This window comes from Perna viridis, chromosome 6, assembly GCF_037379345.1.
Source record: "Perna viridis isolate PV_CMFRI_1.1 ecotype Kerala chromosome 6, ASM3737934v1, whole genome shotgun sequence".
Lineage (NCBI taxonomy): Eukaryota > Metazoa > Mollusca > Bivalvia > Mytilida > Mytilidae > Perna > Perna viridis.
Genome location: NC_142450.1, coordinates 1,471,368 through 1,494,996, shown reverse-complemented (window position 1 = coordinate 1,494,996; position 23,629 = coordinate 1,471,368). Strand labels below are relative to the sequence as shown.

The window sequence follows — 23,629 nt, the reverse complement described above, 5'->3', positions numbered from 1 at the left end:
GGTACACGTCATCATGAGAAATAAATATACCAAATATCTAAGCATTCTCTTCATTATAAACTGAGAAATCTGTTACAAAAAGTGTAATGGACGGACGGACAAGGTGATTGCAATATTGTTTAAAAAATGTCCGTTGATGAATTTCTCCAAATGACAGAACACATTTTCACTAAAAAAATGTCAGCAACACTAACAAATTGATACCCAAAACCACAAAAGTTATTCAGATGGAAAAATAAATTGTACGATTTTGCATTGTATTGACAACTTGTGATTGGATAAAACCATTCATCCAAATAACTGAAGCAGCATGCAAATGAGGATGATACATAGAAAATCCATCCTCCATCGATAAGATATTTGGATGGACAATATTCAAATGATCATAAAAGGAAAATTCATTCGGTTAATGCCTCACTCTCCAACAGAATCTACTGGTTGTCTGAATAACCTTAGACAGTCACCTAGGAGCTTATAACTTATCAAGAAAGTACCCTGAAAGAGTGACAGACACACAAGTAGCTACTGGACCTACTATCACTGTTGGTAAAAACATTATACAGACAGAAAATTACTTAAAACTAAAAACTTGCTCACTTAGTGATACCCCCACTTCCCTCCCCAGAAAGATAAAGGATACTCAATAAGTGAATTAAGCATTCTGATTGGAAAACAGAAGGAGGTACACAATGATATCAAGTAATAAAAAATCTGTGAAAGTTTAATTAAATTCCATTCAGCCTTTTATAGGAGTTGCCGATTAGAACAGGGGGCGGACCAATAGAAACATGGACGGCCAGATGGACACCATGATCACTATATACCTCACACTTTTCAGGCAGGAGGTGTAAAAAGTTGTAAGGTTAACATACGATAATCTTACCAATTCTTTTTTCTAGTCTGCTTATATTCTCTTGATTTTCCTGAAAAAAAGAAAGAATAGAATTTCAAATATGAAAAAAAAAACAGCCTAAGCATGAAGAACTAATAAAAAGGAACAATAATAAGGCATCTGATGGGACATTAAAATATATGACATCATGCTGCCTTACAAAGACACCATAACACACAAAAAGAACTATATTTTAAAATTCTGTAGTGTTCAAAGAAAGATAACTCTACCATCAATTTTATGAGAAATCTGAACAAACAGAATTTTCAACATAAGCAGTATTTTACAAGGGCACATATTTTTGAAGGGCATCACATAATACCTCACCACTTTCTGTGACGAGTTATAAAAACCAATAAAGAGCTTCCTTCTATGAAGACAAATATTGTACTAGAAATCATAACCAAAAATGTGCAAGTAGACAAACATTAGTATGCAAACATGTGTCCTTTTAAAGATGGTCGAATTCAGATTTAGTAAAGGATAGAAACAATACACACAATATTTATTGTTTTTCATTAATCAATGCACATTTCTACCATAGAAGCTAGTTCTGATTGTGAACCCATCATTTATAAAGGTGTAGGGGCTTCAGGCTATGAATATTGCCTAAAATTATCAACTTTCTTAAAATAACACAAGAAATTAATCAGAACATAGTAAAATATATTATACTTCACAAAAAAATCAAAAAATTCTATTGGATAAGCATTATTTTGGTATATTCCGTTCCAGCTCCATTCCCTAAAATTTTTTAGTAGTAATGATACATCATGATACATTTCCTTTTTGAGCAAAAAGGTATTTCTTTGTCCATATGCCTATCTTTTTCATTTAATTAGAAAAATGAATAGTGGAAGTGTTAATTTTTTTTTTATTTTGCTATTGTTGATTTATTTAAAAATAAATATGTTAGAATAATTGTAAATTCCACTTCAGTTTAACATTCACTATATCTGAGAAATTGCAACAAGTTTTAAAAAAAGTGTGATGTATCAAAAAGGGTATTCAGTATAATAAAACACATATTGCCTGCAGCAGAAGGTGATACACTGAGTAACACTTTAAGAAAATAGACCACCCTTGACAATGTATCGGGTGACATACATGTACATGTATCTGCGTGTACCTCACATGTTACTTTGACGTATCACCCTCTACTGGTGGAAATATGTGAACTTGAAATCATTGAGATGGAATCCATCTCTGTCAGAGCCCCACTGTGGCAATTACTAAGCTATATATACTAGTTGATTTAGGTGATCTACCTGCATGCTAAATATAAGAGCCCACATGAAAAGATTAAAAATTACAGCCCAGAACCAAGTTTGGCACAAAACAAAAAAATAAAAAAAAATAGAATTATAACAATGACGTCAAAGTTCAACCTCTTAAGCCACTATCCATGGACTGGGCTTTACGAGATCTAATAACACATGTCAAATATCAAAAGCCCACATTAAAAGACAAACTGTACAACCCAGACACAAAGGGTCAATGTTGAAGGTCATAGGCCACTATGACTGGGGACACATGATCTTTATGTGATCTACCAAATATGCCAAATATCAAAAGCCTATATTGAAAGACAAAAAAGTTGCAGTCACGGACACGAGTTTGTCACTGAAAAATAGGAATTTGACCTTTTAGGTCAAAGTTCAAGATCATAGGCCATTATCTATGGTACATGAAACATCATCTTTAGGTGATCTACCCACATGCCAAATACTAAAAGCCCACATCTAAAGACAAAATAATTACAGCCCGGACACAAGTTTGTCACTGGAAAACAGGACTTTGACTTTGATTCAAAGTTCAAGGTTATAAGCCATTTTCCTTCGTACTTGACACATTGACTTTAGGTGATCTACCCATGATATCATAATGGTGTCACAATTATACGTAATTTAACGAAAACTGATGAATATTGTAAATTTAATTAATTTTTTTGGACATAAATACACCAAGAAAACCATATTCACACTCAAGAAACAATTTTATATTTTCACATATAATAATAATGAACATATTCACTAAATATAAATGTGTTTTTTGAGTATGGATGCCATTTCCCTGCCAAATTTATGCCCAAAAAGTACAAAATTTATATTTTGATAAATTTCAAGCAATGGTGATTCAAATCTCTAAATCTCTAAATTCAATATTAAATCTTTCAACACTAAATGTCTAAATTTGACTTGTATTGAAGGCCAATGAGACACATTATTGCCCCTTCTCCTTTATACAGCATTTTGATAAGATTTCTTATTCCTATGTTTACGTTGATGTGGTTGTTTGACAATCATTTAATATTTCATATTATAAAATAAATTTCTCATAGTCATTTTTCGACTCTTCAAGGGTAATGACACTGATATTGGTCAACAGATCTTTATTTCGGAATAGGTTAGTTTCACTATGCAGAATTAAGCTCAACCCATTTGTTCACTTCCAAAAATCTTCAATCATGGACTATTCTTAGTCAGATAAAAAAATCACCATATCTGTATTGTTAAGGATATCATAAGGTACATTCATGCCAAGTTTAGTTACAATCCATCCAGTAGTTTAAGAGGAGAAGATTTTCAAAGTTGGAAATACCAAATCCATTTCAGGACCCATAACTCATTCATCCGTCAATGGATCATTCTGAAAATTTCCCCAAGGGTCAACTGATCATACTGAACAATTTTACTCCCTGTCAGATATTAGCTAAACCCAAATGTTTTTGAATTATGTGCAAAGTTCTGAAATTTGACCTCTATGGTCTATTTTTAGTAACAGCTGCCATATTTTTGCAAGATCAAAAACCCTCACACACAGATTGTTAAAGATGTTCTACATAACATCTACGCTAAGTTTTGTTTCAATCCATCCAATGGTTTCAGAGAAGATTTTCAAATTTGGAAAAGTATAATTCAGGAAAAAAATCCATTTGTCGTCATCATGAACTTGTGGATCGTTATGGAGTATCCATCTGCACCATGAAAACTGATTTATTCAACGGTTCATAGTTTTCCTTTCCTTGTTTGTCTACCCTGGACTTGACTTTTATGAGCAACTTGGCGGGTGTTTCTAGAAAAGCACAGGACGCTAACCCTACCGGTGCATCTGGTCCATGCTCCCAGTTTTTAGTGAAGTCCAAGTTGTTCATTTGCTTTTGTTGCTTTGTGTGTTTGACTTTGGTTGCTTTATGTTCTTTTTTGTGTGTGTCTGTTTTCCATGTCTGGTCTTTGTCCCTGGATTGCATTCTTTTGATTACTGCTATGGCCTTGGTTCCCTTGATTACTCTTTGGACTTTTAACTCATTCATCAAGCAACAAGACATTCTGAAAATTTCGGCATGGGTCAATCCCATCCTGCTGAACAATTTTACTCCCAGCCAGATTTAAGCTAAACCAAACTCCTTTTGAGTTATTTGCCAAATTCTGCAATTTGACCCCTATAATCTATTTTTAGTTATATTGGCCATGTTTTTCTAAAGATAAAAAATGCCCACACACAGATTGTCAAATATGTTCAAAATAACATTCCAGTTAAATTTTGTTTAAATCCATTTAGTAGTTTCAGAAGAGAAGATTTTTAAAGTTGGAAAAGTAAAATTCAGTAAAAAATCCATTTCAGGGCCCATAACTCATTCATTTGTTAACAAATCTTTCTTAAAATTAAGGCATAGGTCCATCTCTTCATGCAGAACAATTTGACCCTTTGTCAGATTTTAGCCAAATGCAACTCTTATTGAGTTATTTCCAAGTTTTTTGAATTTGACCACTATAGTCTATTTCTAGTAATGTTTTTTTGCCAGGTCAAAAATCCCAACACAAGGATTATTAAAAATATGCTAAGGAAAATTCATGCAAAGTTTGGTTACATTCTATTAAGTAGTTTCAGAGGAGATGTTTGAAAAAGTTAACAGATGACAATGACCTAGTGATGGCAATAGCTCACATGACCTTTTGGCCAGGTGGACTAATAAATCCACCTGTATGCAAAAACAAAAATACATGTAAGTGCAATACTGTCACAGAAAACAAACATGTTTTTATATAAAATAGTATTAAAGGAAGCCCTTTACTATTCAGAAATGGAAAGTACTTGCTTTATCAAATTGTACCTCACCACTGTAAATATAACCTAATTATGTCCAAACAGTTTAATTCATTTGGCTAATATAGGTAAAAAGTAAACAAGAAGAAATCTCTGAGCATTGGCTCACTAGTAACACCCTAGTTTTTAATCACAACATCAGAAACATAAACAAAGTTCTTGTTAAACAGGAAATTTTGTTGAATTTTTCTGAAAATAGATCCCACCATATGGCATTCTTACAAAAAGAATGGAAATTTCAACTCTCAAAATATGTCAAAAATAAACAGTTCTTGGTTAACAGGAAGTTGTTAGAAATTTTTTTCCAGAAATGAATCCTATCATATGGCATACCTACCAGTAGAATGTGTTAAAATTCAATGAGAAGTTGCTGAGAAAACTATGACAGCAAAATGTGGTACAGGACATGGACAGTTGGGGCAAGTATGGACACTATATTAGGTTTTGACACACTTAAACATAAGGATTTATAATTCATTATGGACACAACACTGGTTTGGACACCATATATAGCACAAAACTGAAATTCCATTAACAGTTTTTAAAATCAGACAAAAAACTATCAAGAGGCTCCCAAGAGCCTGAATCGCTCACCTTGTTAAATTTTTGCCTTCCAAATGCAATAACTCTAAGTTTTTTTACTCCATGAAGATTTTGGTAGGACTTATCATAAGGTTCATTTCATCAACTGAATGTTTCATTCTATCTATCATAGTTTTCAAGATGTTGGCTGGAAACTGTAAAAAAAGACATTTTTCATCTCTGAAGGGCACTGACTCTTACATCAAGCGTCTGACAACTTTGATCTGGAGACTTTTGTAGGATCATTTCAGCAACTTAGATATGAGACAAACCTAATGTTTTTGAACAATAACTCCAACATGGGTCAAAAGATTTTCACCAAATTTGACCACAGAAAAATCTCATCATGCTGAATACTTTCACCCCAATCAGAATTCGGTTAAACCTACCGGTTTTGAAGACGTATGCAAAAATCTGCTGTCTGACCCCTATGCATATTTCTAGTAAAGGCGGCCATATTTTTTTACCGATCAAAAAAAAAAACAGTCATTTTGTTTAGAATACCCTAAAAACAAAAATACCAACTTTCATTGAATTCTATTTAGTAGTTTCTGAGGAGATTTTTTAAAATAAAAACAGCAAAAACAGCAAAAAAAGTCCAAAAAGGGCAATAACTCCAACATGGGTCAACAGATTTTCACCAAATTTCAACCACAGTTAGATCCCCAAATAAAAAAAAATTCAAAACAAGACCAAAAATAAATTATAGTTATTGTCTGGGGATGTATGTTTCTGGCTTTTAATTTCTGAAAAGTTCAATTCTTAACCCCCAAAATCTGTTAAAGGCAGATCATTTTGGTATAGAATACCTTATTGTGGAACAATATAACTGGCATTCTTACGCTTTGAGTGGAGTTATAAGTCGGAATTATCTGAAATGCTTGGTTTAGGCCTCTTTTTGAATGCTAGTTCTTAAAATGTTTATGGCTATAACCCCCAAAATCAATGGAAACATTTCTTTTAAGACTTGTAACCTTGAAAAAATATTTGATAAAGATCAAACAATAACTTAACTCAAGTTATCACATGAAAATCAAGTGTCTAAGGACAGGACCAATATCAAACTGCAATGATTTTGCAGATCAAATAAATTAAGACACAAATTCTCTTTTATCATGAAGATTTGTTTCATACAACTGAAAATCTCTACTAGGCATCATTAGAAAGTAACAAGATCTTTCGAATTTTAAATTTCTAGATACTAATATTCTTACTTTTTCAACTTGTTTTATTCTCTCTGAAAGATCCTGTTTAGCTTCAGTCAATTCTTCTTTCAACTTAGGAATCATTTCTGGTCTGTCTAATGCAATTTTGCCAATGCATTTAAGTACACCTTGAATTTGCGCCTGAATTTCTACTAGCATAATTAATTCATGAGTAGTGCCATCTATAAACTTCTCACCTGAAAATATAATGAATTATTTAGAACTAATTAAACAGTACAATCTCACTTGCCGTGACGGTGGGCAGGCGGGTGGGCGGAGTGTTGAGAGCTGAAATATGAAAGAATCAGGCAACGTTGAAAATGATAGATAATGCTAAAAAAATACTCCAAAATAACAATATGGACACATAGTTGAAGACAAAATAACAGTTTGTTTGTCATACAATAGATCAAACAGGGATGATTTTATGATGAAATTGTAATGCATTTCATGTAATTTATACAATGAATACCTGTCACTTACAAAAGAAAATTTTGCTATTTCTGCATTTCAGTTAACAAAATTTCAAAGAAAGACTTATTTTTCTTTATCTATAATGGCTCAATGATCCAGTGTGAGGGAGGTAGTAAGCATATTTCAGGAGATGTTAAAACATCTGTCAATTAAATCTTCCTCTTTGCTCTGCCATAAAATGTAACTTTTAAGGTGATGGGAGGATTAGATTTCCAGAACATGTAATTATACAATATCACATCATTATTACGACCTGCACGTACACAATAAAGTGAATCTTCATCACTTATCACAACGGCTCATTGATTCTGTGTAAGGGAGGTGGAGTATATGTCTTGAATCTTCATCATTTATCATCAAGGTTCATTGATCCTGTATAAGCAAGATGTAATTTATATCGTGAATCTTCATAACTTACCACCAGTGTTCATTGATCCTGTGTGAGGGAGGTGGAATTTATATTGTGAATCTTCAACACTTACAACCATGGCTCATTGATTCTGTGTGAGGGAGGTGAAGTTTACATCATGAACCTTCATCACTTGTCACCAAAGTTCAATGATCCTGTGTAAGGGAGGTGGAGTTTATATCATGAATCTTCATCATTTATCACCATGGTTCATTGTTACTGTATAACAGAGGTGGTATTTTTATTGTGAATCTTCATCACTTATCAATCGGGTTCATTGATCCTGTGTAACAGAGGTGGAATTAGTATCATGAATCCATCATTTATCACCATGGTTCATTGATCCTGTGTAAGGGAGGTGGGGTTTACATCATGAGTCTTCATCACTTATCACCATGGTTCATTGATCCTGTGTAAAGAGGTGGGGTTTATATCAGGAATCTTCATCATTCATCACCAAGGTTCATTGATCTTGGCGGTATTTTTATTGTTAATTTTCGGCGGGTGTTTCTAGAAAAGAAGAGGATGCTTACCCTACCAGTGCACCTAGTCCATGCTCCCAGTTTTTAGTGGAGTCCGAGTTTGATTACTCCTTCATTACTTATCACCAGGGTTCATTGATCCTGTGTAATGGAGGTGGAGTTTACATTGTGAATCTATCTTCATCATTTATCACCAGGGTTCATTGATTCTGTGTAACAGAGGTGGAATTAATATCATGAATCTTCATCATTTATTACCATGGTTCATTGATCCTGTGCAAAGGAGGTGGAATTTATATTGTGAATCTTCATCACTTATCACCAGGGTTCATTTTGATCCTGTGTAATGGAGATGGAGTTTACATTGTGAATCTTCATCACTCTTCACCAGGGTTCATTAATTCTGTGTAACGGAGGTGGAGTTTACATTGTGAATCTTCAACACTATTCACCATATTTTATAAAAGGTTTCTTATTTGTCCTCTTCTAACCTATCTCATTTTTCAACTTGGGCCATAATTAATTTTGTAAAATATACTAAAAATTGTCCATTCATTACTATATGTCCAGAAAAAAAGTACTGTGAGCAATTACACCCTCCAGCTGCTTCAAATGGATTTATATGTAAAGCAAATGCTTGTTGCATTATCTCTTTATGGCATCATCCAACAGCAGTTATATTCATTTATGCACACCTACATTTTTGTACATATTATACCCAACACTCCTACAAAATTTCATCACAAATAATAGGAGAAGTTGAGCTTACCATGTAAAACACTAAATTAGGATTATTCCCCTTTGCAGTCTTTCAACAGCATTATATTTCATCAAAATTCCCTGACCAGTTTAGCAGGAGTTGTGCATATAAATTTTTAACTTGTAAAACCCTCAATTTGACCAATGGACAGACTTGGTAATTACTATATACCCCAAACTTTTAGGTGGGGTGGGAGGTTGTAATAATCAAAGTGCTAGTAGCACTTACGGATTTTAATTTTTTGTAAAAATAGAACTACACACTTAATCTTAAAGATAACAAAATAAAACAAAATTGCATTTCTAATGTAATTTAGATCTGTTTTCTTGAATGTTACTAAATATTTATCTTAAATGCAGATTTCAGAATTATGCAAACCTGCAAACCTTTGTAACAGTTCATGTGAGAGATTCTTCCCACTGACTCTGTCACATGTGAGAGATATTTTTTTGTGAAAAAATAAGAAAATAAGTAATATTAACCAAAAACCGACCACAAAGCATACATTTCTATGAAGGAGATTCTAAATTTTCATACATTTTGTAGGAGTCTCCCTCCCCCTCAAGTGGAGGGTTTACAGGAATGGATATGACCTGTAGATCAGTAGTTAAAATGTATCCAACTTTTTACACACATTTATCAAATTTCAACTTTTTCACAATTTTTTTAAACCTGTCAAAAAATTAATTTGCAATTACATTCAAAAATAATTTCCTAGATGTATATATGAATAAAACTACAGCCTGAAGAGCCTAAATCGCTCATCTGGTCAAAAATAGTCTTTATACTAGCTTTCTAAAGCTAGACTCTTGAACTTATCATACTATTGTCACAAGAATCATTTAATCAATACATCTAACTTATCCATCAAGTTTTCATGTTATAAAATAAATCTCTAATTGTCATTTTTTTTCTCTTCAAGGGCAAACATATCTTTATGAAAATTTCAGCAAACACGTAGGTTGGTCTCACCATGCTGATCAATTTTTCCCCTAAACCCTTTTGTTTTCAATTTATTTTAACAAGTCATAAATTTTTATTAGTGGTAGCCATATTTTCCATGGAAAAAAATTGTTAAGGATATCCAAACAAACATTTATATAATGTTTGGTTACAATCCATCCTACAAGTGGTCTATGAGGAGATTTTTTCTTAAATCCATTTCCAGACCTTTAACACATTCATTTGTCAATGGATCTTTCTGAAAATTTCAGCATTCATGTACATGTAGGTAATCCCATCATGCTGAACAATATTACTCACTGCAAGACGACGGACACATAGTGATGGCAACAGCTCACATGGCCTTTCGGCTAGGTGAACTAAAAATAGATGGTGTTTTTGTCAATTTGAATTTTCCTCCAAATTTACTTCTCACTACCTATTTATCAATTATAAAATATTGATGAAAGGAAGAAAGTTTCAACTTGTATGTGTGTTAAATAGAACATGCTTAACACATTTAATGCTTCTGGACACATTTTGCATTAAAAAGATTTTTAAACACAGCATTGTATGACTGCAGCTAGTTGAAGTTTGTATACTTGAGACAAGTGTGCACACAATATTAGTTTTTGACACACTAAATATAGGGACTTATAGTTTGTTACATACACAACCACCAACTCATTTTGACACAATATGGCACATTTTTTGTGATTCTATCCAGTATAAATGTCTGCTTCAGGGTCATAGGTCACTTTATACTTCATTATCTCAAAAACATTTAATTAAACGGTTTATTTATTAAGCATACTTCTAAAAGCTCTTGTCTTTAGGTTAGAATTATCATATGGAATCCAATAAAAAAAATTTTTAAATTGCACCAAAAATTAAAGAAGAGGCTCACAAGAGCCCGAATTACTCAACTGGTTTAATAACTTTTAAAAGTTGTATCCGTGTAAAAACTGAAAATGGTCAAACAAATTTGACCAAATTTGCACAGATGATATTTGTCATGATACTGAACATATTTACTATAACTCAATCATCAATTCTACTTATATTAACTTAGGAACAGGCTAAAAATGCAAAAAATCATTATAAAATGTGATCAACAGGTTTTTCCAAAATTTGTGCCAATCAAAGATCTTTACATACTAGATATTTTTTTTTCAATTTACAATAATCATCAATCTACTAATATTTTGTTAACAACAGGCAAAAACTGGGAAATGGTCAAAAATGACACTTACTGGGGGCCATAACTCAAAGAAAGGTCAACAGATTTTCTGAAATTTTTAACAAATATAGATATTGAAATACTGAACATTTTATCAATTTACATTGATCATAAATCTGCTTTCATTTTCTAGAGACATGTAATAGGCAAAAACTGATAAAAGCGTAAAAAATGATACTTTCAAGGGCCATTGAGTTCCAAGAAGGGCCCACAGAGTTTTCTGAAATTTGCACCTAAAATAGATATTAAAATACTACAAACATTTTAACAGTTTACACTGACCATCAATCTGCTTTTGTTTTCTAAATCATAGACAAAAATTGATAAAAACGACAAAAAAGGCACTTTCAAGGGCCATAACTCCAAAAAAGTGTCAACATTTATCAGAAATTAGCAACAAAAATAGATATTGTAATACTGATTATTTCATCACCTACTATGATCATCAATCTGCTTTCTTTTCTTAAATAAGCCCAATATGGCTATCATTGGCCCAATATGGCTATCATTGGTCCAATAAGACAATTAATACAGGACCAATATGAAAACAAAAATCCATTCTATAACCCAATATAAATCAGTTACACCCTTCTATGTATTGTCCTATATACTTGATCAGTGACCAATTTGTCACTACTGTGTACCCAATAAATTACCCTTCATGGTATCTTACCATTCTGATTCCATGTTTTAAGTTCCTCAGTTATCTCCTCCTGATTTTGTAAACCAAGGCTCTCAATAAGCTCCTTCATTAGCTTAAAACTCTCTGTATACTTGTTTTCATTCCATGCTGTAAAGTCACAGTGTGCCCATGGGTGCCGTATTTCTGTCTTGACCTGTGGGTGTACATGTACATTGTAATTAAATTTATCCTGCAATCATTGTACATGGTGAAGAATTCAGCTGTGTTGTATTTTTGGCCAATGTGCATCTTGTATATTAAACAGAAGCCAACAATTTTTAAATAATTATGAATTAAGCCAGGGAGCTATTAATATGATTATGAATTCAGTTTAACACACCATGTGAAACAATATGAATCATACTTCACATGAAAATCACATACATTTCATGTTTTAATTTCATATGAAATTATAATGTACGTCAATATCACAATAATTTATGAATGCACAGTATAACATCCAAGCTAAACAGTTCTTTTTAAATGATATATTACATATTACTGATACAGTAACTTTTAAAGATTCAGTTGCCAATTTTACAAAAAGTCAAAAATGTAAAATTAATCGAAACGATACAGATCTTATACTTCATTATCATTGCTTCACTGTTATTACTTGGAATGGATTAATGGATCAAAAGTTTTAGATTTATCCTACTGCATCCTTGATCCCTTAATTAAACCACCTAACATCAGAACAAATAGGAACCATATCTAACTATGATATGCAAAGCAAGCATAAAAAAAGTAACAATGTAGAAATCTAGCACACATTGAATTTTACTTGTCCTAAAGATATTTTTTTTATTAAAGTAACAATGTAGAAATCTAGCACACATTGAATTTTACCTGTCCTAGATATTTTTTATTAGAGTAACAATGTAGAAATCTAGCACGTTGAATTTTACCTGTCCTATTTTTAATAAAACTTATAAATGTAAGTAATATTTAGACTATCTACCTGTGACTTATAGCCATCATAAATATTTTGATTTTCTATATATATTTAAAACCTTGATACGTATTTCTTAAAAGGTTTAGAAATTATTTTTTTTGATTAATTGAAACAGACAGATTTAGTGTTTCGCTTATAACTAGATATCATATAAAAGCTTGCCAATTAAGAAGGATTTTACCAAATTTTGTCATTTTGAGCTCTTAAATTTGTCCAACAGATCCATTATTTTTACAAACCTTTTCTGCACAGACTTGCCCAGTAGAAGGACATGTGCCAATGATGATCTTGAGCAATGCATATGAGTCACAGCCTTCTTCAAAATTAGTGTAGTGAGCCATGCGTGTATCAATGAATAGTTTCGACAAGTCGACAGGGTTCTGAACATAGTAGTTATATCTATCCTGCAGTCTCCGACCAAGCGCTTTATTATTATTTATAGCCTCATAATTTAGGTATGTTGACAGATAGCTTTCCAACTGATTTGGGTGTGACTGATTATGAATGTTACTACTACTCTTCAGTGTCTCATACAGTTGGTTTAAACTTTCAGCAACATACTTCCGTAAGACAGGCGTAACGATTGAGTGTAGTACCACTCCAATAACTAACCATCTTTTCTTATTTTTGTCTAACCCACTTAGACCTCCTGTAAAAACAAGAAGTGTTATTTATTTTTAAAAATACTTGATATACAAAAATACCACAGGGACATATTGCCTAAGTTACTAATTATGAAATTTTCAACATTAAGTGCAAGTGTTTGTAATAGTCAGACAAAATGGGAAAAATCAGAAACATGCACGTCAAAACCCAACCGATCTGACAATACATGTATAATATCACTCAAGGATGCTTTCTCTATTTGAAAAGACCATTATTTGATCTCTGCATCATTGGTTTTGCTCAGAAATTTTTCAACAGAATCTTAGAAAAATTAAGTTTTTGACAGAGTTATCTGGCCTTGAAGAGTTAATTTTCAATGCATTTCAAGGAAATTATAACTCAATAGTCAAGCATAATATGGAAAATCTTGTCCGTTTTCCTTGATTCTGATGGTGAAAAAAAGTCAAATTACACTATCAAAATGAAGAATTTTTTCAAACCATGTTTCACCCACTGCCTGATTCTTATAGGGGACTGACACTTAATGAAGCCAAAACATTTCTGTCTCTTATATTTTCAAGAACTTGGTTGATTACTAAAGTTAAGATTTTTTAAAAGATCCATACATTTTAACCTGTTGCCTGGAATTCAAATTGTCTATGAAAGCCAGACAAAGACAACAGCATGATATCAGTATATGCCCCACATATTCTTTGCTATCATATAAAATAATTTGGGTGACCTCCCTTTGCACACATCATACAATAATTATCTTCTTTTATTCAAGTTTGCATGTACAAACCCAACCTTCCTATGATGCTTCATTGAAATAAATTCTGCAGTTATGGATGAATATGAATATATGGCTTAAAGTGTAAGTTCACGATTTTTATATACAGACTGAAGAGTTCTGAAATCCTAAAAAGTTACACTCAATCTGTGTATACAGTTATATGATTTACAATACACAGGCATGTCAGGTACTTCAAGTATAGTGTCACGGTACAGTCACCCTGCTATTTCACAGGTGGACCATTATGCCAGTCACATCCTCTATATTTCAACTAACTACCCAATCAGTGGATATAACTTAATTAAATAATTAAATCGATGACCAAGCTAATAAATGTATACAAATGAGCTTGTACAATTTAAAAAAAAAAGTTTTGAAATGATACAAAGATGAGAACTAATACATGTAGTTTCTGACAGAAAAAAAGATGTTTATGTTCCCATGATTTCTGTTTTATCCTTTAAGCAGTTTTTGTATTTGATATATTCATTATTATATGGGACCATGTAAAACGTTTTTTGAAACTAAACATGTACGAGTCTTTCTATTTGTCTGTTGCAACTTGTGATTTAAAACATATCAATCAAACTGCAATATTGGATGCTACATTGTAACCTCACAAGCAGTACACAAGATAACAAATACTGTATAACAAGTAACTGATTAGCAAACTGATGAAAACACAATTCAGAGCTAAAATTGATGACAATTTATTTATTGAACAATCTGTAGTTAATTGTTTGATTGATAATTAAAGTACCTCCAAGTGGTGTCACGCCTAAGGCCGGGACTTAAATTTACTAAAGGAAGACTGCCTAGGGCTGCGAAGTTCCAATATACAATATAATTAACTGTGTCATGGTGCAGGTAAATTAATTTCATGATGACTCTGTTGATAAACAAACCAGACTCATGGTCATACTAAGAAATGCCCATTCATAAGTCTTGCTATTTGCAGAACATATTTTTGAAAAAGTAATCAAGGAAACCAAGGTTATAACAGTAATCAAAAGAATGTAATCCAGGCACAAAGACCAGACATAGAAAACAGACATACACAACAAAGAACATAAAGTAACTAAAATCATACATACAAAGTAAAAAAAGTAAATGAGCAACTCGGACTCCACTAAAAACTGGGAGCATGGACCAGGTGCACCAGTAAGGTAAGGTAAGGGCATAACGTATGAACACTCCATACGCAGGTGCTGAAGGGATGTTGCCACAGATGAAAGGAAAGTTGACAATTTTGAATGAAAAGTCATCAAGTTTGTCGTAAAGTTTAGTCAATAGTTTTCCTTTACCATCGATTTCTAAGTGTAGGTCAAGATATGAGGCTGACTTCACAGTGTCCTTTATCTCAACTTCTTTGGGGTAGATGCGATGAATCAAATCCCGAAATTAGGATTGTTTAAAGATAATACGTCATCTATATAGCGGAAACTGAGATTAAAGTAACTAAGATTAAATTGAAACTGTAATATATTTTGTTGTCATTAAAAATGGTTTTATTATTACATTTTTTTTCATAGAATTGCAATTACAAGTCTATGGTCTTTTCAATATGAAGTGGTGCTTTAACTAAATATAAAATCAGACCATTCACTCACAAACCTGACATATAAGTCCTTTAGACTTTTATTTGTTTTGTGATTGAATGGTCTGATTTTACATATCAATAAATTATGGGAAAACTGTGTTTAATCCTAAAATATTAATATAATGCCCATTCTTACTTGAAAATTTCATGAAAATCCATACAGTGGTGCTTTCAAGCTATGTGGATAGATAAATTCCGATATCCCCCAGATTTCTTTTCGGGGAATAATTAGGCAGAATGAAAAGTGTACCTTTAAATATTACAGAAATGATATAGTTACTTAATACAACCTGTTAAATTAGAAGCAGTGTTTCTTAATTCATCATGATGTTGATGCAGTTCTGATGACTGTTGTTGATGCAGTTCTGATGACTGTTGTTGATCCAGTTCTGATGACTGCTGTTGATCCATACTTGAGTTTTCAGCCATACCACAAGGTGTAGAATCAATATGTGTAAGTTTCCATTTTGAAGTGTTTTATATTCTTCCACATGTTCAACAGTACTAACTCATATGGCACATGTAGTGATCTTAAGACATTTCTGTAAAATAAAGTAAAACATTAGGTTGATCATCAATTTTACCTTACCTGGGTGCCATTAAAACACTCCAATAGATATTTTACTAAAAACTTAAAGAGATCTTAGAGGTTATTTTTTTTAACGGGAAAGATTTGAAAATAAATGATTAAAATGAGACAAGAATTTACTTTTGCATTTTTATTCTGACTAACTTGTTTATCTCATAAATTTTGATTCTCATTACTGATTATTGATTCATGTGGCTCATTGAAGTACATGTACATTAAAAAAACCAGTATACATGTACATGTACATTGTATAGTCTACATATGCATGTACATGTATACTGTTCAGTGTATATGTTACCGATTTAACTCTGTGTTTCCTTCTTGATAGATTCAATTCAGAGGAAATGTATTGTATATAACCAATTATAGAATATTTTGACACCATTTGAGACAATTTGACAATTTCTTAAGTTAACAAGCTAGAAAATGTTCAGATAGAAGCTATGCAAATTGTGATGGGTGGGACAAAAAACATCTTTTAATAAATTTAATGAGGAAAGAGGATGCCATGGGAAAAACTTTCAGGCAGAAGGAAAAAACATAGACTAATATTATTCTATATGGTTAGGAAATGCTACAGTATGTGTAATTGATAGCTCCAAATTTCTTGTAAGGGCATTACACAATCACAAAATATTTTAGAAATTCGCACCAGAACAAACTTCTACTCTGAATACTTTTTGACTTCATCAGTTAATCTGTGGAACTTACTTCTGATTTTACTAGGAATTCTGACTCCATTGACATTTTTAGATATCAGATTCAGAGATATTTGATAAAATGTCCAAATCTTTACACTATAGGTACATGATATTACATGCCAGATTGAAAATAAACAATCCTTCACTTAACCAACATCTATTCAATCATAACATTGTAATGTCCCGTAATTGCACCTGTGGTCATGTTGAATCAATTTTCCATTTTCTTTTTTTTTGCACTTTTGTCCCAAATATACTCCATTACAAAATGAAAGATTTTTTTCTGTTGCAATAGGGTATGTAAGTCTAGTCACGTGACTCTGTTATTTCATGAGAAAGGGTCCTTATCTCCCATTCAAATGCATAGAGATTCATCATTAACATAGCATTGAGTTCAATGTTAAAAGCAAAATATGTTTTTATAAAAAAATACTGATAAAAATGACAAATATCTAGTTCTACTGAATAAAAATGTTAAGAAAAACATAGAAATAGAAGATTTTGCATAGTGATACAGCGTTTTTATTTCCTGGAAGTGAACAATAAAATGCAGATGGGCCTTCGGATTACAATATGTTCTACATCTAAAATTCCGGAAAACTAGAACGAGACTTACAGACCCAATTGATGCACAACAATGTACCTTCTACTGTCAATGTATTCTACAAAATGTATCCAAAATCACTAATAACATATCATTCATATGCCACATTTATATAAAGCAACACACCACACCAATATACATATTGGGAGCTGAGATACTTGCAACAAAATTAGGATGGAGAGACAGAGGGATGGAAAAACGGACGAACAAGGTGATTCTAATATACCACCTACTCATTGAATGGGGTATAATTATTATTTAATGAATGGGCTACCTACATTGTCAATAGCAGTGTTCTCCCTAAGAATTATAGATAGCATTCTGGTTACCCCTGATTTTCAATATAGCACATTGCATCTAAAAATTGCATTGGAACCAATTATTATACATCACATAAAATTACAGTACAGCTCACAGCATACTCTGATAAATACCTGGCATATCTCCAATACCTAGCATGTCAGGTATGAATCATTTAAAATTGATTTTGTCATTTCTAATGTACAGCTCATTAACTGATTATAAATTCTGGTGTCTCAGATAAAATATACCTTTTCACCTTGACAGTTGATAGAAAGAAAGAGTAATCAAGGGAATCAAGGTTATAGCGGTAATCGAAAGAATGTAATCCAGGGACAAAGACCAGATATGGAAAACAGACATACACAACGAAGAACATAAGGTAACTAAAATCATACATATAAAGTACAAAAAGCAAATGAGCAACTCGGACTCCACTAAAAACTGGGAGCATGGACCAGGTGCACCGGTAGGTTAAGTGTTCACTGCTTTTCTAGAAACACCCGTAGAGTTGCTCATAAAAAGTCAAGTCCGGATGACCACCATAAAACTATAATAGTGTTGACTTCAAGCTTGTAGCAACATAACAATGCACCAGAAGCCTATTTGTTAGAATTCTAGTGTGATACAAAAAGTCTGCGTAGTCTCGGCAAGCATGAGTTGTGATATGAACACTCCATACACAGGCTCTGAAGGGATGTTACCACAGATGAAAGGAAAGTTGACAATTTTGAATGAAAAGTCATCAAGTTTGTCGTAAAGTTTAGTCATTAGTTTTCCTTTACCATCGATTTCTATCGATGTAGGTCAAGATATGAGACTGACTTCACAGTGTCTGTAGTATCCTTTATCTCAAGTTCTTTGGGGTAGATGTGATGTATCAAATCCCCAAAATTAGGATAATATGTCATCTATATAGCAGAAACTGAGATTAAAAGATCTAGCCAAACGATATTCTTTCTTTCAGATCAGATCAGCTATAAATCAGCCTTATGTTCCCATTGGAATGTCAACCGTTTGCTGAAAAACGCGTCCATCACACTGGACAAATATGTTGTTGATTAAAAATAACAGCATTTTGTAAACATCTTCTTCTGTATATTTGGAAGATGATTTGGAATTATTTCTTACAAAGTATGAGGAATTGCTACCAAGAACTATATAGTTGTATCTAAGTGTACAATTTTTTTTAAAAACAACGATGTATAATGTTTTTAAGTCAGGATTTTAACTGAGTATGTGGAATAGAATATACAGTGTTGAAAAATCATAGATTTTACTGCTATTATATTCTGATAATAGTGTAGTCCTGAACTGTTTGTCTTCAAAAGATCTTTCGAATATTTCAGGATTACAATAAAAAGTAATATACATGTATATGTACCTGTGAAGTAAAACTTATAATTAGTGCTTGAAAACACAAGTGTGTGTACAAATATTGTAATACATGTATACCATAAAAGAACGCTTCCTATATTCAGTACTTTCTAAAATAAATTAACAATAATTTTAATAACAACTAATCACTTGTAGATTTGAGCCATTATAGTGTAACCAAAGAGTTTACTTTTTCTAACTACATGTACATGTATATACTCAATTTTTTTTATCAATAAACCTATCAAATGACCTTAAATATGTAACCAAAATATGTAGGAAAGAAGCCAATATGGAACCCAGATCATATTGTAATTGTATATTCAAAATTTTAAATTTTAAATCTGGCAGGAAAAACAACACTTACTTAAATGCAAAATCTGATAATACATCAAAAATCACGATTTTTTTTAAATGTCAGGATTTGTATATATGTATATGGAAATTACAAAAATAACTTGCTATTTATACATTTTTTCAAAACTTATTCTCATTGTATGTAAATTCTAAAATACTGAAGTGAGCCACCTGTGTGTGATAATAGTTCTTTTTTTATATTCACGACTTTGACTTGGTTTTTTTACACTTTGAAGCACAGGGAAGTCAATTTCTACAAATTTGTCATCAGACACACTGGTTTACTCTCAAACTGGAGCAATGGACAGCAGTAGACTTCAAATTCAAATATTCAGTTTATTAGTGCTGCAGTACATTGTAAGTACATTTGTACTTGTATACTTTTAAATAATTTATTTCAAACCATTCAGTTATTTACCGAAGTGAAAAGTTTGTTTCCAAGAAAAATGTTTACTGTTTTTCCCTTCCCCAATGAGTCCGCAAACCAGCTTGTCCGGTGTTGGTGAGTTACGTCCCTTTGAAAAACTTGCTTAAATCGCTTGCATTCTATAAATATGAAAAAAATGACTATTAACTGTACAGGTAAAACCACCAGTAGTACAAGAGTAAACGGACAGAAAGTCAAAGGACAAAAAGTCACAAAACTTCTAGGACAGAAAGTCACAGGACAAAAATTATAATCTATTTTCCACCCTAGTGGACAAAAAGTCACAGGACAAAAAGTCATAATTTATATTTTTGGTCTTTCCCAAGGACAAAAAGTCACAATGTACAGAAAAAGTCACAGTTCATATTTATTGTAATTTCTGACATTGCATTGTGACCCCTACAAAAAGGCAAGACTTATATTTCTGCTCAATGTGTATGTAGGTGTAGAATAAAAAGTCACAATACATGTTTTTTTTTGTGATTTTTTTTATGCTCCCGCCTATAGGGACATATAAGTTTTACCCTCCGTACCGTTTAAGTGTTTGAAACCCAGAAATAATTATGATAAATTAGAGATAGATGAAGCAATACTGTAAAGATGTTTTAACATTTATTTATTACATTTGTTATAACAATTTACATTCCTAAAACAATGTCAATAAAGTATTAAAACATATAAGCAACTATTTTTTTCAATATAAATATGCACTATTTAAAGTCACTATTAATGTCTGAGTTAAACTTTAAGCACAATATTATACAATCTTATATTTAAAGCACTATACCAAAATGTCCAAATTGTAAAGCACTAAATTGAAATGTCTTAATTGAAAAACACAATAAAGATCATTGTGCAGAAATGTCAAAATTGAAAAGCACTAAACAGAAATGTCCAAACTGGATGGCACTGACACATTTCTGCTGAGTCTGATGTTAAAGGCGACACCAGAATTGTCCCACTGCCTTTCTACCACTGATATGATCACTTGACAGATTCTGTAAACGTTTCTGTAAAAGAACATGCTTCTGGTTGACTCTTTTTGTTGGTCGTGTTCCAATGGCATCTTGTTGTATGACTGTTGTGACTGTAGCGTGTTCACGTTGAAACCACTGAATGCAGGTCTATACACCAGGATGTGCACTGCCAACTAAGGTAAAGAACTTATTGTTCCACTCCTCGTACACGTTTGTTCTGGGATCACTGTCCATGGTGGCTGAATGTACACCACATATGGATGGCGGAAACATTGGTGGTACATGACGCATTGTCAGTATTTGTTCCCCATTGTGTTGAACAGCTCTGTATGTCCCAGTTACATAAGTAGTCTCAAAGTAGTCAACCAATTCTACAGTCTCTGCTGGCTCTTCAGAGATGACAGATCTTATGTAGGCTATACCCTCTGGAAGGTCGGCAATTGGTAAAAACTCTAAGCCATCTAGCATGTTGCAGAAAAGTCTGAAGTCTTGATTTTCCATGTAGTGTGTTGGGAAATTCAAGTCTTGTTAATTGGGAGCCAATAAGCAATAAATACCTGGCCAGGTATTTATCAGACTATGTTGCGTGCTGTACTGTATGGTGCAAAGAAAACACAACAAATTGTGCAAAGAGGAATAAAATTGTCTGCCATTTAAAAAAAAAAAAACGAATGGTGCGTCAAATTGTCTACAGAAGTAACGTCTACAAATTTGACAATATTCAGTATAACATCACATATACAATGTTCTTGGTCTCGGGCGATATTCTCCTTTTGTGTGGTTATCTAGTATACCACCCTCAACTTCAAGCAGTCTGTGTATAATATAATATGGATGTTACACCACATATCTTGACTGGAAAACCAATATAGAGGTTGAATTACCCTTGTAATTAGATGATTGACTTTGTTAAGGGGTAAGAGAAAAAAGTGGGCCTGTGGGGTTATGGTATCCACTCTGCACACACATGTGAACTCCCATGACTTTTCTTCTATTTGATAATATAAACTCATGAGAAAATATCTGTATTTGCATATACAGAAATCATACTGTAAGGTTTTCATTTGTATACATTCTTTATGGATTTATCTGCAATGTTACATTGACCAATGGGAAATTATATGGACCACATTATTTTCAAATTAAGCACGTGAGAAGTTGGGTATGTTTTCTTTTTTTCTTGCTCACGAATGATCAAGGCTAAACTGCATTTGACAGGCGCGTAGCTGCCGTTAGCAAAATAGCTTTTGCCTACACTTAATTTTGCCAATTTTTTTTTTTTTTTTTTTTTGGAGACAAAATACATCCAGGAGAAGCATAAATGATGCTCTAAAATTCTATCTCCTCAGAGCTTCGGGGGAGGGGGGGGGCTTTGTCCCCCCCCTGGACCCCTTACCAGGGCTCTGCCCTGGACCTGCTGGGGCCTTAAGCGGCTCCAGACCCCCTGCCATAATTTTGCCTACACTTCAATTCAAAAGTATAATATAGCAAAAAAATGCATGTTACTTCGGGTCTAATAGCAATATCGCCCTAAAAATTCGATGGACTTCAGTTACGCTCCGATCCATATAAATTTTTGGGGCGACCAACAAGTCCATATAATGCAATATGACCGTCAGCATCAGGAACATTTTGGTATGTAAAGGTATCTTTGTTTTGGTGAAATATCATAGTATGAGGAAATCAATGATTTTTTTTTTACTTTCGGTTTTGATTTCATGGTCTTTCCTTATCGCTTCAACAGTGTAAAGCCAAAACACATTTCCTAAGTCAACAAAAAACACTTACCAAAATCTTTTATATGATACTGGCTTCGAAAAACAGGAGCCTGGGGGATAAACGATAAACTACACTGTAAATAGTCGGTCGGATTTTCCACCTTTCTGCTTCCGTTGCAGAAAAATAAAATGTCCGCCGGAGGGTAATCGGAAGGGAATTAGTCAGGTGAGTAGAAAGGACTAGAGGAAACAGAACAGTCCAAAAGTCAAAAGAGCAGAAAATACACGTTTTAATTTTTCTTAGGTTATGAAGTATTGTGAAAAATGTCTATTTGAATTTATTCCATCACATATATTTCGGTTTCTGGTTCAAGTGACTAAAAATAGGATTTCATGGGGAAAGACCAGAAATGGTAGAAATAATCATGATAATTAAGACAAGAAAAGACCAGAATTAAAAATGTAATAAAATGACATTTTATGTGCAAATTTTTGCTAAGTTATGATTAAATCTCTTTATGCAAGAGGAATTTGTTATTTTTGGTTCCAGCGTCTTAAAATATGATTTGTAAGGAATTTTGGGGGAAATTGTTCCAATTGGCTTATCAATCCATCCAGTAAAAAAAACAGAATGTATACTTTTCTGTCCACCAAAGAAGATCAAAATTCATGTCATCAAATTCACTGATTATGCGAAATATTTACCATGTTTACCTTGCTTGCCTTGTCTTTGATGTTTCTGGCTTCTACACATGATACCGACATGTGAATTCCATATGTCCACAACTCTTTGCGAAAGAACTAAGTATATTTAGGTGTATGTATAGACAAGTATAATTAATTGTGAACA

The 23,629-nt window shown here is 32.7% G+C and overlaps 1 protein-coding gene across 2 annotated transcripts in view; it reads right to left on the bottom strand.

Annotated features, from left to right (window-relative positions):
* Positions 1-23,001, bottom strand: part of LOC148613174 (uncharacterized) — a 28,791-nt gene extending 5,790 nt beyond the window's left edge. Inside the window, exons 1-7 of one of the 2 annotated variants that reach the window (XM_088586378.1) lie at positions 22,850-22,976; positions 20,076-20,203; positions 16,020-16,271; positions 12,970-13,379; positions 11,767-11,929; positions 6,796-6,983; positions 884-923 (exon numbers count right to left, since the gene is read on the bottom strand). In XM_088586378.1, coding sequence (XP_088442504.1) covers positions 884-923; positions 6,796-6,983; positions 11,767-11,929; positions 12,970-13,379; positions 16,020-16,158 — 940 coding nt within the window. In that variant the 5' untranslated portion in view covers positions 16,159-16,271; positions 20,076-20,203; positions 22,850-22,976. Of the gene's footprint in view, positions 1-883; positions 924-6,795; positions 6,984-11,766; positions 11,930-12,969; positions 13,380-16,019; positions 16,272-20,075; positions 20,204-22,849 lie in introns of both variants that reach the window. The other variant, XM_088586377.1, reaches the window with a different exon arrangement.
* Positions 23,002-23,629: the final 628 nt, after the last annotated feature.